Source organism: Talpa occidentalis, unplaced genomic scaffold (assembly GCF_014898055.3).
Source record: "Talpa occidentalis isolate TD23 unplaced genomic scaffold, MPIMG_talOcc4v2.1 talOcc4.13, whole genome shotgun sequence".
NCBI lineage: Eukaryota > Metazoa > Chordata > Mammalia > Eulipotyphla > Talpidae > Talpa > Talpa occidentalis.
In genome coordinates this window covers 39444886-39463887 of record NW_023601322.1, presented here as the reverse complement: position 1 = coordinate 39463887, position 19002 = coordinate 39444886, and the positions used below count along the sequence as shown (strand labels likewise).

Sequence of the window (19002 nt, the reverse complement as noted above, 5' to 3'; positions counted from 1 at the left end):
ATACAAAATGTTTGTACAAATATTATCCACATCAGCCTTAATGTATCACCATAAGGCAAGAAGCAAACTTGAAATGTCCACATTTGCCTTTTTGGTTTTGTCATTATTCATGTAATTTAACTTTTTCAAAAAATTGAATACAAAGAAGACAATTTAGTGTTCTACAAATGTGTGTAATATTTTTAATTTTCATGATAACCTATTATAAGTGTAGTGTTTTGAGTTTAGTCTTCCTTACCCATTTAAAGTAGGGTTTTCTGCATTCTTAGCCAACTTCTCTTAAACTTTTTCTCTTCTAACACCTCTCTTAACCTTTCTTTTTATAACTATGTACATGCTCTCTTAGTGACCTTGAAATTTTACTGTGCATTCTTAAAATATCAAGTTAATTTCTTATCCCTCTTCTGAATAATCAAGGAATTTAAAACACTTTAACCTTAGTCACCTCCTTTCTACTTACATACTGTTTATGCCCAGTATTTAATTTTTGTTGTTGTTGTTAGCCTTACAAATTAGGAACTTTTTAAAAAATTAGTCTTACTCAGAGAATTTCATTTACCTACAGAATTGTCATTTTCTTTGCTTATTTATTACTGCTTTTTGTATCTCACTTTTCTTTTGAAATTACTATCCTTTCTGAGGTAGATCACTATAAGTTCCTTTGGAGAGCATTTATTGGTTCTAAACTAGTTTTTATCCAAAAATAATATTTCACCTTTATTTTTCTAAGACTATTATACAGAATAGTAATTATTTTTCTTCAGTTACTGTTACGATTTTTTTCTTAGTTTTTGATGTTCTGTAGTTTTAGCACAACTTCCACTACGTATTTAAAAAAAAATTCTGCTTGGTATACATTGCAAAACCTGTGGAATCGCATCATTAATCCTGTATGGAAAACTGTCAACTACTAGCTCTACAAATATCATGTCGTCGCCATTCTCTCTATTTGGGGATTCTGATAAAACTTCATCTTTCTATCCTTTGTCTCTCCTAACTACCTTTTTCTGTTTTTCACCCCTTTGTTTCTCTCTGCTGTACTCTGATAATTTCTTCAGATCTTTCGTTCAGAAGAGAAATTACTTCAGAAATTCTAATATGCTGAGTTATTTTATTTCCATAACCAAGTTTTTCATTTCTAAGAATTTTATTTGGTTCCTTTTTTTTTTTTTAACATCTATTTATTTTATACAAAAACCAGGGTACAGGCCATATGTGCAGGAGGGTGAGAGGATTCACCAGAGACAGAGTGGGGAATAGAATAAGCAGACTGACGAAACACATTGCTGAGGGAAGCAGTGGGCAAGACAGGAGAGGTCTGCGGCGCCATACGGGACCCTTGCCAGCTGGCTGGGATCAAACCGGCATTACAGTGGCTGCGTATAGCTTCACAGTGTGGTGTTCAACTGCCTGTGCCACCAGGGAAGGCCCTATTTGGTGCCTTTTAAAATCTACCTAGACAGGGGCTTTATTTATTTATTTATTTATTTATACAAGCACTGGGTACAGTCAGAAGCGCGGGGGGGGGGGGGGGGGTGAGAGAATTCACCAGAGCCAGAGAGGGGAGCAGAGCAGGCAGAAGGACCGAAGTACACTGCTGAGGGGAGCAGCGGGCGGCAGGAGAGGCCTGCTTGCCATGCGGGACCCTCCTCCGGTGGCCGGGGAGCAGCCAGGGATCGAACTGGCGCTGCAGAGGCTGTGGGCAGCTTTGCAACCCAGCGCTCAACCGCTGTGCCACCGGGGAGGCCCTAGACAGGGTTTTTTAATGAATTTTCTTTTAAATGCAGAGTATCTTTAATTTTTGTAAACAATAGATACAACAGTTGCTTATATTTTGCTAATTTTCTTCACATTTTTCAAACTAAAATTTTAATTCAATTACATACATAAAATCTTTCTCCCCTAAAACCTTTGATAATTTCTACTTAATCATACTACCTATTTCTTACATATAAAAATTCAACTATAATTTGTTAACATTGTATAATAACTTGTCCATACTCATATTCTACAATTATCCCTTTGAAGGTCCTTTATAGAAGTTTTGTTCACATCTGCCAATCAAAGAATACACATTTCATTTGTCATCTCTTAGGTCTGGAATAGTTCCCTTTATTTTTTTTCCCATGACATTGATTTATTGAAGAAGTAAGGTCATTTTCCTAAAATTGTCACCTGCTGAATTTTTCTCATCATTTTCATTATTTTGTTCATTTATTCCCTCTAAAATAGAGATTGTATCTGAAGACTTGATTAGGTCCAAATTAAACATTTTAAATAGCGATAATACTTTGTAGGTAAAACTATGTACTTCATATTACATTATGTCAGGAGACAGTGTCTGGTTATTCCCCCTTTTTTTTTTTAAGATTTATTTTTATTTATTTATGCATACAAGAACTGGAGTGTAGGCCAGAGGTGCGGAGGGTGAGAGGAATCACCAGAGACAGAGTGGGGAACAGAAGAAGCAGATCTACTGAAATACACTGCTGAGGGGAGCAGCAGGCAAGACAGGAGAGGTCTGCTACTCCATGTGGGTCAGCTCCCTGGCCTGGGATCAAACTAATGCCACAGTGGCTGGCTGCGATAACTTGATAGCTCTGAGACTTTAACCCCTGCGCCACCAGGGAGGCCCTGAAGTGCTTTCTTGTCCTCAGTATGAATGGATGGACTAGACTGTCCAGTACATGAGGTGCTCTCTCTTTTTTGTCCATAGGCATTACATAAAATCTTATCACTTAATCAGTTACATTGAACTGGCATAAGGTAAGATGTAGTAATCATGATCTAGTGCTAAATCATTTTTGCACAGTAACACTAATTTGAGTAACAATATCACTTAGAATTTCTAATTTTTACATAATTGTTGAAACTATTGGAAAAGCCTAATATGACACATTAATATGATTAATGATACATTAGTATAATATGTTCCTTCTTTTTCACATTATGTTTAAGTGAATGAAAAGAATACTCTACAGGAAGAAAATAAAAAGCTTTCTGAACAGCTGCAGCAGAAAATTGAGTAAGTATTTTTCCAAAACTGAAGCCGAAAAGTGAATGTTTTCTCCTAACTTTTCTTTCTTCATTTTACAGTTATGCTCACTGCATAGATATATTTAGAGTTTTAGATTCATTTTTCTATTATGTACATGTAAAGAAACAAAACAAAGGGTCAGATGAAACCAAACCCTAGAAATCTGACTATAGAATTGAAGCTAACATAGGGGAAGGAAATGGAAGAGGAACAAAGTAAGAAGGGAGCCCAATGGACTGTGGTAGGGGACTCTGGCTGCCTTGGTAGGGGGTGCAGTGTGGCAACATACACCGTGAAGCCTGTGATCCTGTACCTCTAAATCGTATACAGCATTGTAAACCAGCTTTACCTCCATTTTTTTTTAAAGATTTTAAAATTTTTTTTTTTTATTTATGCATACGAGAACTGGGGTGTAGGCCGGGGCAGCACGGCAAGAGGGAGGGGGTGGCTAGAGGATTCACCAGAGACAGAGTAGGGAGCAGAACAGGCAGATCTACTGAAATACACTGCTGAGGGGAGCAGCAGGCGACACAGGAGAGGTCTGCTCTGCTATGTGGGGTCAGCTCCTGGCCAGGGATTGCACTCATGCTGCAGTGGCTGGTGATGGCTTGATGGTGCTGAGATTTTAACCCCTGCACCACCAAGGAGGCCTCCCCTAACGTCTTTAATGAATAGCCATTGCTTAAACACCTTTAATGGAAGTTACATTTGTTAATTCTAACTTTGTCTTCTGAGACCATCTGGAACAAGTTTACCTCCTCTTCTGTTTGATGAACCTCTGGTACATGAAGACAGCTCTCATGGACCTTCTGAGCTTGTCTATATAGTAAATGTTCTCTGTTCATTAAGTGTTCCTCTTGTGGCATTGCTTAAGTCTCTTCAAAGTACCATTTCTTTTTCATGTTTTAGTTTATCAATATGTTAATTAAGAAATTTATATTCTAGGTATAATCTGACCAATAGAGCAGTTCTGCCCCCTCCATTTTTCTGTACTGTCTAACTTACATGGTCAAAACTGTGTGTATATTCCTGTAGTTCCATATTGAGTTTACTGCTAACTAGAACCTTTGAGTCATTGTCTTCCCAGTCATCTGCTTGTAGACTTCTTGTTTCAACTATAAATTAAGAGCATTGGAGTAATGGCTTCATCAGAGTTTGTTGAAGAAACTTTGTATTATTCAGCCTTTTCCTTTACTTAAAGATAATAGCACTATTGATTAGTTGCATATTATCTGGCATTGGTTACATCTTACAGTATTTCCTTTCATTCTCATCTTTGTGTGATCCACAAATTTAGTGAACAGTTTATCAGTGCCCTGCATCAAAAATACTAACACAATGTTAAACAAAGCCTGCTTGAAGATGGAGCCCTGAAGCATACTTCTTCATTGATGATCATTTTTTTCCTCATATTAATGAGAAAAAAACCTTCTCTATTAATACTAAGTTTATATTTCTTCTTTTTGTTATAATGAGAAAATATTGAGAGATTCATTATCAGATGCTTTCCTGAGAGATGTATAGAATTATAAAGCATTTTTCAGAACAGCTGGTTTCATGGCAGTACTTATTTTTTCATTCGTCTATTCTAATTACTTAGATAATAAGCTTATATGGCTTTCCAAGAGATCATACTTTGTATTTTAGGGATTCCTCTTCTTCCTCCTTTTGAAAATTATGTTGAAGTGAAGTTTATGGTTGTAACTCCTTCTTTAAGTTAACTTATATTTTAACTAGAAGTTCAAGTTTTTTAGAAAAGAGGGATAAAAAAGCTAAATGTTAAAAACCTTTTTACCATCTTTATGAAGGGTGGCCCAGAATCCTTATAGGGAAAAAAACAAAACTCTTCTCATAGGAATCTGAGGGGAGGCTGACAAGTAAAGCAGAAAACCAAAAATATTTACTTTAAAACCATTAAAAGGAGAAGTGAAAGGACCAGTGTGTGTAATTGATTTAACCAAATACTGATGTGAATTTAACCTTCCTCTGAAAATCAGAGACACTGATTTCTTTTAAAAAGAAACTTGTTAACACTTGGAAGTTTTCTTTTTTTCCATTTTCCTTATGAGGAAGGAGGACAAAGTCAGCACATGTTTACCTAGTTTGTCTTCTGTATGTTAGAGCTAGTGGCTTGTTTGGTTTTTTGTTTCTTTGTTTCTTTATTTCTTTCTTTTTGCACTTTTGTGATCCAGGCTACTACTACATTGACTCTGCCAGGAAATCAGTTTCTTCTCGTGACTCATTCATGTTTCAGGTTGAATTTTTATGACTAATAGGCAGGTAGACTGTGACGTGACTAGTTAAAGCAAAGGTCATGTAGATTTCACACTTCATTAATTTATAAGGCTTTCTCATATGACTTTAACATACTGTTTTTCCAGACTAAGACAGTAGACCTAGAGAGAGAGATTAAAATTTAGATACTAGTTCAAAAAATTTTCCTTAGTTTAGAATATAGGATTATAGACCACAGTATTATTGAGATTAGCCAGGAAATTAAGATATAAATCTGCGTTTGGAAAAATTAATCTTTGTCTTCTAACTTTTGTTAAAATCTCTTCTGGTTATAGTTTAAAATATGTTGTTTGTTTAAAAGTAGTATTACAAGTTGATACAACTGATTGTCATATAAAGCCTAAATGCCTGGCAGACTGGTAAGAATTGGTTCTCAGATCAGATCAGTTGTGGTTTGATATGGCAAAGTTATTTGAGCTAAAGTTAGTCAACTCTAATTTACTCAATAACCACATTTCAACCCAAACAAATTTTTAGGTATCATGGTCCTGAATTGCTTCAGGCAAGAATTGCTTCAGGCAAGACCTATACCTAGGTCTTCACAAGTGTATTTTTTTCTAGTGGAATCTGGGAATCTCATATTCATTCAACAGAAGTTATTTGAGCACCTACTTTGTACCTACTCTTGTGATATATGAGTGAGCCAAAGATTTTTATCCTCTTAGAGCTTGCATTCTAATAAGTGATCAATAGATAGATCAATTGTATACTCTATTAAAAGCAGTATATGCTATTGATAAAGTTCATAGGAGTACTAGGATGTGAGGAACAGGTTGCAGGGTTTTTTTAAATTTTTTAAATTTATTTATGCATACAAGAAACTGAGGTGTGGGCCAGAGGTGAGGGCAGTGAGAAGATTTACCAGTGACAGAGTAGGGAGCAGAACAGGCAGATCTACTGAAATGCACTGCTGAGGGGAGCAATGGGTGAGACAGGAGAGGTCTGCTGTGCCATTTGGGTAGCTCCCTGGCCTGGGATAAAACTCATGCAGCAGTGGCTGGTGACAGCTATATAGTGCTGTGATTTTAACCCCTGCACCACCAGGGAGACCCCTAGGTTGTAGTTTTAAATAGCGTGCTCAAGGTAGACCTTGATAAGAAAGTGAAGCTCTAGCACAGAGGTGAAGGAGACGTGTTCTGTAGAGATGAATATTACAAGCAGATGGAACAGCCTGAGAAAAATAGTATAAGGTTGCCCAGTGTGTTTGAGAAACCTCAAAGTAGTGAGTATGACAAGTAGAGTGTACATGGAAAGAAGTCAGAGAAGTCAGCAGAGAGGAACATTCAGATCATGTAGCACCTTGTATGTTCCCAATGGAATGGAGAACTATGACAGGTTTTAATCAGAGAAATGACATAACTTAAGTCAATCAGTCTTACACATTGATGCTAGATTTTCACATTACATGTGCACATTTAATCAACGTCATCCTTCATGTAGTTCTAGCTTGCCTTTCTCCAGCACAAGCACACAGCACTGTATGCCCTCAACCTGGATCCTCTGCTGATTTTCTTTGCCATTTGAAATTGTCTTCATTCAAGTGTCACCAGCTACCCTCTGTACTTTGCTTCTCACAAGAATATTCCCCATGTGATATTCTATAATCATTTGAGTACTTCTCTGCTCCTATATTTAGATTTGTAGCATTAGATGCAAAAATTTATCTTAGTTACCTCCCTCCGTTCTGTTGTAGTTCCTCATATTGTAGATGTTTAAGTAAATACATACATAAATTTGTTGAGTTAATGTTCTTTCAACTGTCATTATTTTCCTCTAGGAATGATCAACAGCTGCAAGCAACTGAGCTTGACTCAGAGGATAATGTTATTCCAGGTTCACCAATAACAGCCTTCTCATTTCCTGGTATTAACCGACTACGAAGAAAGGAAAATCTCCATGTACGATGTATAGAACAAACACATACTACACTGGAGCACACTGTGTGCACAAATGGTAAGGATAGGAGTTTTTGTATTTTAGTTATTTAGTGTAAAAAGAGTTTTCATCAGCTAAAAGATTTTTTGTGTTAGTAAATCTAGTGGAAGAAAGTCAGTCATTTAGGCTACTTATGTTACAACTCTAAGTATAACTTCCTTTAGTGAAGTGATGAAGCAACATTTTCTGCCTATATTATGTATAGACATGCTTTGTTTAACTATGTAAATGCTTAGCGTTTTATAATTGTAGTGAATATTTTTATTGAAAAAATATTCTCATTTTATCTATCTGAATGAAAGAGAAGGAAAGAAGAAAGGAACTTAACATTAGCTTCCATCTGCTACTTGTGCCAGGTATTAGACTGAGTGACTTGAATACATTATTACTATACACTAATTCTCAGGAGGTATGTGAGATAACTATTAGCACCTTTGTTTTACAGTTGAGGAAAGATATGCTCATTAAAAGAGTTAAATAACTCACTCAGGGTCATCTGTCAAGTAAGCAGATGAGTCAAAATTCAAATACAGATTTTCCTGGCTCTGAACTTTTCCACTTTCTGGGTCTTGCCCATTTCTACTTCTACTTTGGAACTGATTTAACTGGCTATTTTTGTTATAATTTGTAACAATTGCTTGTAATCAAGAAATGGTTTTATAATATAAAACCATATATAATAGGTCTACGTGGTGACCTATCTTCATGTGACATATTTCTAATTCTAGCCCAGATTACCATCTCTGCTAAATGCTTTGAAACTCCCTTTATATGTAGCCCTGAAATTTATCATGTGACATAGTGCAGTGATTATTTCTTTTAATACTGATAAAATTAAATAGTAAAGACTAAAATTTTTAACCTAAACTATTTATAAAAAAGAAAGCACATAGACCTGGAGATATTTTTATAATGCAAATAAACTGTTGACAGTAGCCTTTAAAAAATGCCTTTAAAAAATAAATAAATTGTATACTTTGATACCAGAAAACTGGCTTAAAGTTCCCCCATTTTATATAAGGTTGCATCACCATCTAGTGGAAAACAAAAGAACTGTTAAAAATAATATAATTGAACTAAAATGTAAGATCATGATTTGAGTGTACATTCATTCATCTGTTGGTTTGCTCTCAGAGAGAACATGAATACTTACATATTAGCGTCTACATAATTTAGATCATTTTTAAATCCATTGTAAAAATATCCATAAAAACAAATCACAGCTATTTTCTTTATTAAGAAAGTCTTCTTATACTGTATCTAGTATAAATGCCTCTACTTTATTTCTTCATTGTATGAAAATAACATAACTTAAAATTTTAATCTTATTCTGATCATTTTTACTTGAATCTGAAATTTTAATTTTAAAATTTAACTTTGAGTCATGCAAATTATTTTAAAACCAATTTAATGATTAGTCTTTTCTCTTTCTATCCACCCTTGTGTATTTATGACTTATCTTGACTTTTAATATTACTTTCACTTGGCTTTTAATATTATTTTAAAGATTTATTTATTTTTATATAAGAACCGGGGTACAGGCCAGATGTGCAGGAGGGTGAGAGGATTCACCAGAGACACAGTGGGGAACAGAACAGGCAGACTGACTGAAATACACTGCTGAGGGGAGCAGCGGGCGAGGCCAGAGAGGTCTGCTTCGCCATGTGGGATTCTCCCGAGCCAGCTGGGATCGAACCTGTGCTGCAGAGGCTGCGGACAGCTTCACAGTGCGGCGCTCAACCACCTGCGCCACCAGGGAGGCCCCTTAATATTATTTTAATACTTTCACAGAGTATTTTCTTTGTCCTTGTTTTAGTTTTCTTTCAGTTAAATCCTTAAGCAATGGAATAATTTCTGATAAAGTGTGTTTCAGGATATCTCTCAAGATAATAAAAACCAGAAAAAGTTTGGGAGATATATGATACAGTATTCATTTTAAAGTAACCTACTGATTTGCAACAAATACACAAGGAAAAGAAATACTGAAATGTTATGACACTAGGAGACCTCAGAGACTAAGACACTAGCAGACTCAAAGTAGTTTGTTCTAGTCATTTTTCTGTCCTGATTTCCACTTTGTTTCTTAGTGAAATTAAAGGAACAAACCTTAATAGAATATGAAAATTATATCAATAAAATGACAGTCCTAGTGTACTTACAGATAAATTTGTATTGGCTTATCAAAGTAATATTTAGATAATCTTTTTCATCTTGATTGTTTATTTATACATAGCCTTTCCCATTTTCCTTCAGAATTGAAAAAAGTTTCAAAGTCTTCAACTCAACAACATAACCCAAAAGAAAATGAAATTTTGGTGGCTGACACTTGTGATCAAAGTCAATCTCCAGTGGCTAGTAAGCAAGATAATATTACTCCTTTATAAATTTAAAATTTGTTATTATTGGTGGCCAAAGGTCTGAAATAGACAGTATTCAAAAATATTTTTCTTATGTTTTGTGTGTATTACTAGTTATTTAGCAGTCTTTTTCATTTTAGAAAGTAATGGTATCCTATTATAAATTAATATCCTTTACCGTATTAATAATGATTCCTAATAATTTTGAGTAAACATAACTATATCGTTGCTTACTCATTCATTGAACAAATATTTGAGTGAATACTGTGTATTAGGTAGTGAACAAACCAAAACCTTTAACTTCATGGGGTAGAGGAGTCAGTCGGCACAAAGGCTTTAAGCAGAGGGTGCTCTTTGGTTCATTGGAAGAACGCCAAGCAGATGTGTGTGACTGGGGTAGAGAGAGTGAAAAGGAGATTGGCTTGGGCAACTTTCAGTGTTGGTAAATAATGAGATGGAAAAGACTGAGGGCAGCCGTTTTCCAGGATAGGATTGATTAGGATCAAGAGTTTGCTTTTTGAGAATATTCTGCTTGAGATGCTTGATGAACATTCAGGTAAAGATTTTGGAGGAGTAGCTGGATGTGAGTTTGGAAGAGCGACATAGAGTTACATATAGAATTTGTTAGGTGGTATCCGAAGCCTTGAGAGTAAATAAGATTATCCAGCCAGTGAGTATAGATGGGAAGAGAAGTTCAGGTACTTAGTACTGGACCCCTCTTTTATTGTTATTATTTAACACTTCCCCCCAAGACTTTTTAATTATTATTTAAACTCTCCCTCCCCCCCAGGCTTTTTAAACATGATTTCCCTTAATCACTTCTCCCATGGAATTTTTATAACACAGTCATACTGTTCTATTTTGAATATGTATTATCTGGATAATAAGATTTTTTTGCCCCCCTGAGAGCCACTTTTCAATCCTTGGAGACAATTATTTCAGCTATTCAGATAGTGAGAATGAGGAGGAACAGAATCTGGTACTAGGGAAGGAATTTCCACTGAGATGGAAGAATTAAGATAAAGTGGTATCCCTTAAGCCAAACGTATAAATGAAGGAGTGGCCAACTCTCTATTAGCAAATAGTATCAATAGAGCAGAGAAGATAAAGACAGTCTTAACCATTAGATTTGATCTCATAGAGATCATTGGGTGTTGAACTCGTAATGTGAACTATTAAAGTGGAAGGGTGTTCATTGTATCATGTACAAAAGAAACTAGGACCAGAGAAAGTGGAGAGCACACATATAAACAAGTCCTTCAGGTGTTTTGTAGTGAGGGGGACAAGGAATGGGTTAGTAAGTTAGAGAGGAGTGTGACACAATGAGGGTTTTTTAAAGATTGGCTATTATAGTATGTTCAGCATATTTCTTTGCTGGTAGAATCATTAAAAGAGAAATGAATAATTTTGGGGAAAAGAGCAAGAATTGCTACATCCTTGAAAAGGTGAGAGGAGATGGATTTCAGAGCCCCATTGGAGAGGTTGACTTATATGTCCAACTACAGTTATGTTTCACACTTAGATTTTCAGCATTTTCTTTTTCTCAAGGGTTAGCTACATCACCTGATGTAGTTTTTGAAACTCTGGATGCATGAAACTGTGTAAATTACTTAAACATAGCTTATTTCTGCATAAGTATCTATTAGCTTAAAACCTGAAAATTATGCAGTGCTAAAAATTTCTCCCACAAAGTGTGCTTTTATAAAAGTACTATGAAAGTTTTGTATTCATGCTACATCTTAGGTCATAATAAAATTATTGTGAATATATTTTTTTTTTCAGTGGCACTAAGAAAAATTGCATTCGGTTCATTTAGGAAAGGTAGAAAACTTAATTTAAAAGTTCCACAAGTTTAGATATTAGATACTTCCAGCTTACCGCCATTTGTAGTAGATATTTTGGACTTCTTTTGCACTAGTGCCAGCTTGTAATGTGGTTCTTTGAAGCTTTTGCTTTCCTTTTCTAAAGTTTTTATTATACATCTAGTTTCTACAATTATGTAATTGTTTTTTTTTTCTTTCTACTTAGAAACACATGGAACAAGCAGTTATCCTACTAAATCATCTTTTAATTTAGTTACAGCTGTTGCTGAAACACTTGAACTTAATGTTCAAGAAGAATCAGTAAGTAATTCTTCAGTTTGGTGACAATATGAATTCATTAAGTTTGTTTTAGAGAATTGAATGTGAGAAAAATTATTTAGTCCAAAGATCATTGGATAAAAACCTAGAACAAAACTGTTGTGGCTGGAAGATCCCATTTATATTATCCGAGGCAGTTCCAGAAATCTAGTCTTTAAAAGTTTTGGGATATTGATTGCAGGTTGAGTAAAAACATAGAGAGGGAGCATCATGACTTCGAAGATTTGGCCACTCCATTCTCCTTACCCCCAATCCTGTTCTATTTAAGAGAAGACTTTAGGGTGATTTCAGAATGCATTGTATCTTCTTAGCATACTTTAAACTGAGATTCCATTTAGAAAACAGACTGAATTCTTGGAACTACTATAGATGTATTAGTTGTTCTTTGTCCCCTTGCCAGTTCAGTTAGACCTAATTCATAGGGATTGGGTCAAAAATTGACGTCCATTTTCTTGTAATTATTTTAGTACTTCCTTGCATTTACTTTTTTCTTTTTCATTTTCTTTTTTAAAGATTTATTTGTACAAACAAGAATTAGGGTACAGGCCAGAGGTGTAGGGGGTGAGAGAATTCAGCAGAGACAGAGTGGGAAGCAAAAAAGGCAGATGTATTGAAATACAGTGCTGAGGGGAGCAGCGGGCGAGTCAGGAGAGGTCTGCTGCACCATGTGGGTCACCTCCTAGCAGGGGATTGAACTCGTGCTGCAGTGGCTGCGGATTGCTTCATAGTGCTGCGTCTTAACCCCTTGTGCCACCAGGGAGACCTGCATTTACTCTTTTCTTAATCCCCAAAAGATAGAAAACTTAAATTCTTCAATCTTGAGGAAGTTTTATTTTGATACAACTTTAAAAAGTATTCTTTTGCTTTAGGCAATATGTGTATCTGTACTTTGGTTTTTTAAATTACATATGAATATTTTGCCCTTTATAGTTTTAACTCCATCTTCAAGTGATAGTGGGTATTTTCCTAAGCTTTCAATTTTAAATGTGTTTTAATGATTTTTCATTCTCTCCTTCTCATAAACTTGACATGTCAGTAGTTTACACCCTAAATATGTTATGGAAGCTCATCTCCAAAAACTTGCTGCTCAAAGTATGTTTACAGGCCAGTAGCTTCTGTATCGCCTTAAAGTTTGTTTGAGAGAACAGAGTATCAGACCCCACTCCAGACCTGCTGAAAGAGAACTTGCCTTTTAAGAAGATTCTCAGTTGACTTGTATGCATGTTAATGTTTTAAAAGCGCTATTCTGTAAAGGATGCTTTTAAATTTATCTTCTATACTTTGAATAATTATCTCTATTCCTGCCTTTCATCTTAATGTTTTTTGAAATTGGGGCTTTATATACCAGTAATAGAATGTGCTTAGGTAAAATATTAAAATATTGATGCATTTCCCTCTTTAAAATGTGCTTCATTTTTTTTCCACTGTGGTAAAATTCACATGGTAAAATTCACATAGTACCATTTTAAAGTGTACAATTCAGTGGCATTTAATACATTCATTAATTTTATGCAACATTCCCCTCTAATGCCAAAGCAGTTTTATCACTTCAAAAGAAAACCTAGTACCTGTTAAACATCCAGTCCCCATTCCCTACTTCCTGTAGCCCCTGGCAACCACCAATCTGCTTTCTGTCCTTATATCATTATGTGATTTTTGAGTCTGGCTTTTTTTGCTTAGTCTGTTTGAGGTTGAACCACATTATAACATACGTCAATATTTCATTCCTTTTTAAGAAAGACTGATATTCCATTATATGTATATGTATTCCATATGTATACTTTCTATTTTATTTTTAAAGGAATCTCAGGGACCCATGAGCCCTCTTGGAGATGAACTCTGCCACTGTTTAGGAGATGAAAAGAAAAAACCTTTTGAGGAATCTATAAGAAATGGTGAAGATACTTTAAGGTAATTTGGGGCACTTTGGTAAAAACTTGTAAAGTGCTTGTGATATCCCATTACAATGAGTTTTATAATTGAGCTGTTTCTCTCAATATAGTTTTTTTATTCTAGTTATATTAAATTTTATTCAAAAAAAAAATTTCCCCCTATTTAAAACTAGTTGAGGGCTTTTCACTAGGAAGATGGCTGTCATTTATAGATATTTTCTGTACTTCTATCAACAGTATTGAAGAATTCCCAATCTTTACTCTGCCCCTTTAAAAATCAAGTTCATCCTTTCAGGGTTTGTGTTTCTAAAACCTGGATATAAGTTTGCATCTGAAAGCTTAGATGAGGTTCCAACCTTGTGTTTCATCTCGATTTTACTAATTTCAGTTATCCACTAACTAAAAATTCCTATATTTATACAACATTTTTATTTTTAAAAGAGCTTTTGATTTTAGATACATATATGACATTTAATTTGTCATCACAGTAACTTATTAAAGTATGTTTTATTGACCACATTTAATTTTACAGTTGACAAAAATGCAACCCCAGGGAGATTAACTGTACAATTTGAGGCCATGTAGATAATAGTACTGGAACTAGAGCTTGTACTCTCCCATATCTTCAAATTTAAACTGATGTTCTTTCTATTACCACAGCTATGTCCTCTCCTAGAAGCAGGCTGTCTTAATACCTTTTTTTTCTTGAAGTTACTCATGACAAGAATTCATAAAACGAAAGAATTTGGATTCCCAGCGCAATTTATTAAAATAAGATTTTCTCATGTAGTGAAATTATTTAAATTACCTAGGAAAAAGTATTTCTTGACAGAAATAATCATTATATTAAGACAGGTTTTATGTATCATTTTTCTCTGCTGCTTTTTTTAAAAAAAGATTTAATTTATTTATGCATACAAGAACTGGAATATAGGCCAGAGGTGTGTGGGGTCAGAGGATTCACCGGAGACAGAGTGGGGAACAGGACAGGCAGACTGAAATACACTGCTGAGAGGAGCAGCAGACGAGTCAGGAGAGGTCTACTGTGCCATGTGGGTATCTCCCTGGCCAGGGATCGAACTCATGCTGCACTGGCTGCGAATAGCTTCATAGGTTGTGTCTTAACCCCTTGCACCACCATGGAGGCCCTCCTTTGCTTTTTTTTGTCAGCCAACTAAGTGAAGAGAAATCAGCAAGTATACTCTACCTTAAATTTTGGTTAGTCAACTGCCTCTAATATATGGATGAGTTTACTATTGATATGCTATATTAGTGACTGTCTTCTCATTATGCTTATCTTTTAATTTTTACCCTGTTTCTTCAGTAAATAAATACGTTTTATACTCTTTAGATTTTCAGATTGCATTTCAAAGACGACTCCTCCGCAAGAAGAATTGACTACTCGGGTGTCATCTCCTGTATTTGGAGCTACCCCTAGTGTGAAAAGTGGGTTAGGTTTAAATACAAGTTTGTCCCCTTCTCTTTTAGAGACTGGGAGAAAAAACAACCTGAAAATAGCACCTTTCATTAATAATTCTAATTCTAGATCAGAGAAGGCTAGGTCAAAATCTGAAGATAGTGTATTTTATACACATCATACTTTTGGGTCTGAAGTGAACAAGATGATTAGTCAGACGTCTTCTAATAAGCAGATGCTTATAAGTAAAAATATGAGTGAATCCATAAGTGAGCAGAATAGTATTGATCACATGAAAGATGTTATGATGGATAAAGATAAACATTCGGTGCCCCTGAAATCATTGGTAGGCAGACCATCCAAAAGGAAGAAAACTGAGGAAGAAAGTGAAGATGAAGCTAGCTGTCCCCAGGCCTCTTTTGATAAAGAAAATGCTTTTCCTTTTCCTATGGATAGTCATTTTTCCATGAATGGAGACTATGTGATGGATAAACCCCTGGATCTGTCTGATCGGTTTTCAACTGTTCAACGTCAAGAGAAAAGTCAAGGAATTGAAACTTCTAAAATCAGGTTTAGGCAAATGAATCTCTATGAGACTTTGAAACCCATTCCAAAGGGCTCTTCCTCAAGCCGCAAGGCCTTTAGCGGGAGCTATATGTCAACCAGAGACTCCTCAGAGGAGCCAAGTTTGCAGGAATGCATCCTCCAGTCCTTGAGTAAATCCTTGTTAGATAACAAAGCACCATTGCAAATAAAGGAAGAAAATCCTGTCTTCAAGATTCCTCTTCGTCCCCGGGAAAGTTTGGAGACAGAGAATCTTTTTGATGATATAAAGGTTTGTATTAAATGTTCAAAGATTATAATTAAAATGGTTGTTTATGATTTTATCTAGAAGCTAATGTTGTTTTCTATTTCAGGGTACTGGTTCTCTTGATTCAATAAAAATAAAAAGCAAATCGGCCCATGGAGCATGTGAACTTACATCAGTTCTTCAGTTAAATCCATGTAGAATTGCTAAAACAAAGTCTCTACAAAATAACCAAGGTGTGTATACTCTAGTGTTTCAACTCTTAATGACTCAGTTAAGTCTTGTAATGTATTTTGTGCATCTTTTGGCTAGATTCAATAACAGGATGATTCTCACTGGTTTTATCTTACATGTATTACATGTTCCTGGCTTCTTGAAAAAACAAATTGAGGTCTTTAATATCATTTTTATAGTTATTTTATGAGTTTACCTATTTTATGTAATTGTTTTTTATTTTCTTCATAAAAGCTCTGAATTTTTAAACTATAATTTTAAAATATAAAAAGTAGAACTTTTGTTATCAAACCTTTTCCTCATGCTTAATTTTCCTGTCCTTTTTCTTTGCATTTACATTGTATCTGTAATCATATGCATATATACATTTAAATGGGTTTTTTAACTTTTTGTTTGAAAACATTGTTTGTTCTGGTATTTTGCTGTGTTTATAAGGAGTCCTTTTCTTCTTTTTTTTTTAGCCACCAACTATTCCTGTACTTTATACGTGGTATTTTTTTACTTTATTCTTCATCTTCGTTTCTTTTATCCTTCATTCTGGACTTAATTTTCCTTTTTTCCTAAAGCATATTCTTTTTAGTTCTTCCAGCAAGAGTTGTAGTCCCTTTTGAAAACTTTTTTCACTCTTTTTTTTAAAAGATTTATTTATTTATTTATACAAGCACTGGGTACAGTCAGAAGCGCGCGAGGATGAGAGGATTCACCAGAGACAGTGGGGAACAGAACAGGCGGACTGACTGATATACACTGCTGAGGACAGCAGCAGACGAGTCAGGAGATGTCTGCTGCACCATGTGGATATCTCCCTGGCCGGGGATCGAACTCATGCTGCAGTGGCTGCAGGTAGCTTCATGGGTTGCGTCTCAACCCCTTGTGCCACCAAGGAGGCCCCCTTATTCCTGATTTAAAAAAATCTTTTTTATTTCTATCATGGTTGCTCTAGGGATGATACTGCTTCCTACCCTTTCACAGTCTTCTTAGAATTAATATTGTATCACTTTATGTTCTGTAACTATATGTGGTTACACATATATTGAACATCCCTCCAGAAAATGTCATCATTTTAACTCTTTAAGAAGACATTTGAAACTTCAAAATCACCCATTAAAGTGTACAGATCAGGGCCTCCCTGGTGGCTCAAGGGGTTAAGCACTGCACTATGAAGCTATCTGCAGCCTCTGCAGCATGAGTTTGATACCCGGCCGGCCAGAGAGCAACCCATATGGCGAAGCAGACCTCTGCTGCCTTGCCCGCTGCTCCCTTCAGCAGTGTATTTCATTCAGTCTGCCTGTTCTGTTCCCCACTCTGTCTCTGGTGAATCCTCTCACCCCCCGCATCTCTGGCCTGTACCCCAGCTCTTGTATGCATAAATAAATAAATCTTTAAAAAATAAAAAAAATAAGGGCCTTCCCTGGTGGCACAGGCGGTTGAGCACAGCGCTGTGAAGCTGTCCACAGCCTATGCAGCATGAGTTTGATCCCGGCTGGCCTGCAAGAATCCCACATGGCACAACAGACCTCTCCTGTCACTCCTGATGCTCCCCTCAGCAGTGTATTTCAGTCTGCCTGTTCTGTTTCCTGTTCTGTCTTTGGTGAATCCTCTCACCCTCCCGCGCATCTGGCCTGTACCCCTGTTCTTGTATGCATGAATAAATAAATCTTTAAAAAATAAATAAAAATTAAATAAATAAAAATTAAATAAATAAAAATAAATAAAAATTTAAAAAAAGTGTACAAGTCAGTGGTTTTGGTATGCTCACAGAGTCGTGCAACCCTTACTATAGTCTCAAATTTGGCTCATCACCCCAAAAAGAACAGTACCCATTAGCATCCATTCTTCTTTCCCCTCTTCATTTCCCAAGTCCTAGGCAAATACTTAATCTCCCTTCTGTCTATAGATTTCCCTGTTCTGGAGTTTTCTTATCAATGGTATCTGCTATGATCTTTTGTCACTTTGTCCACTATTATAAGTAAGGCTGCTATGAACATTCATATACAAGTTTTTTTGTAGATGCTTGCTTTCATTTTTCATCAGTTATGCATAGGAATAGAATCACTGGGCCATAAGCTATTCCTTTAACCTTTTGAGAAACTTTTCCAAAGTGGCTGCATCATTTCACATTCCCACCAACAGCCCGCAGGGTCCTGATTTCTCCACATCCTCACCAATACTTATTATCTGTCCTATTTGTTCTTGCCATCCTATTAGATGTGGAATATATTTATTGAAGTGTAATTTATTTACATTATATTTTTATACAGGTGTACAACAAAATGATTTAACATTTGTGTACAATGTGAAATGACTACAGGTATTTCTCATCTATTCTTAGCAGTTTTTCAAATTTGTGATACAATGTTACTAGCAATGGAGCGCATGTTGTCACTGTATCACTTACTTATTTTGTGACTGAAGATACATATTTCACCCATTTTGCCCACTCCCAACTCCTCCCCTGGTTACCCTGAGGTAACCACCAATGTGTTCTCTGTATCAGTGAGTCTTTGTTTGTCTGTATGTATTTTTTTTAGAACCCACATAAAACTAGAATCATGTAGTGTCTTTTTCTGCCTCACTTATTTGACTTAACATATTACCCTCAAGCTTCACCCATGTTGTTGCACATGACAAAATTTCGTTCTTTTTATGGCTGTGTAGTATTTTTCCGTATACAGTCATGTGTTACTTAACAGTGAATTTTGGTCCGTGACAGTAGTTTTAATAAACTATGCCATACAGTCTAGGTGTATATTTAACTATATCGTCTTGGTTTGTGTAATTATACCCCATGATGTTTGCACAACAGAATCACCTACGTAAAGACACATTTCCCAGAATACTTCACTATCATGAAGTCACATGAAAATATGTTTTTATATTTTATAG

At 35.6% G+C, this 19002-nt stretch overlaps 1 protein-coding gene across 3 annotated transcripts in view; it reads left to right on the top strand.

Moving 5' to 3' along the window:
- RBBP8 (RB binding protein 8, endonuclease) overlaps window positions 1-19002 on the top strand; it is a 74950-nt gene that overhangs the window by 29946 nt on the left and 26002 nt on the right. For all 3 annotated transcript variants that reach the window (XM_037508741.2, XM_037508744.2, XM_054694139.1), the window contains exons 6-12: window positions 2959-3025; window positions 7110-7285; window positions 9521-9622; window positions 11653-11747; window positions 13567-13676; window positions 15009-15909; window positions 15992-16118. In XM_037508741.2, coding sequence (XP_037364638.1) covers window positions 2959-3025; window positions 7110-7285; window positions 9521-9622; window positions 11653-11747; window positions 13567-13676; window positions 15009-15909; window positions 15992-16118 — 1578 coding nt within the window. The remainder of the gene's footprint in view (window positions 1-2958; window positions 3026-7109; window positions 7286-9520; window positions 9623-11652; window positions 11748-13566; window positions 13677-15008; window positions 15910-15991; window positions 16119-19002) is intronic.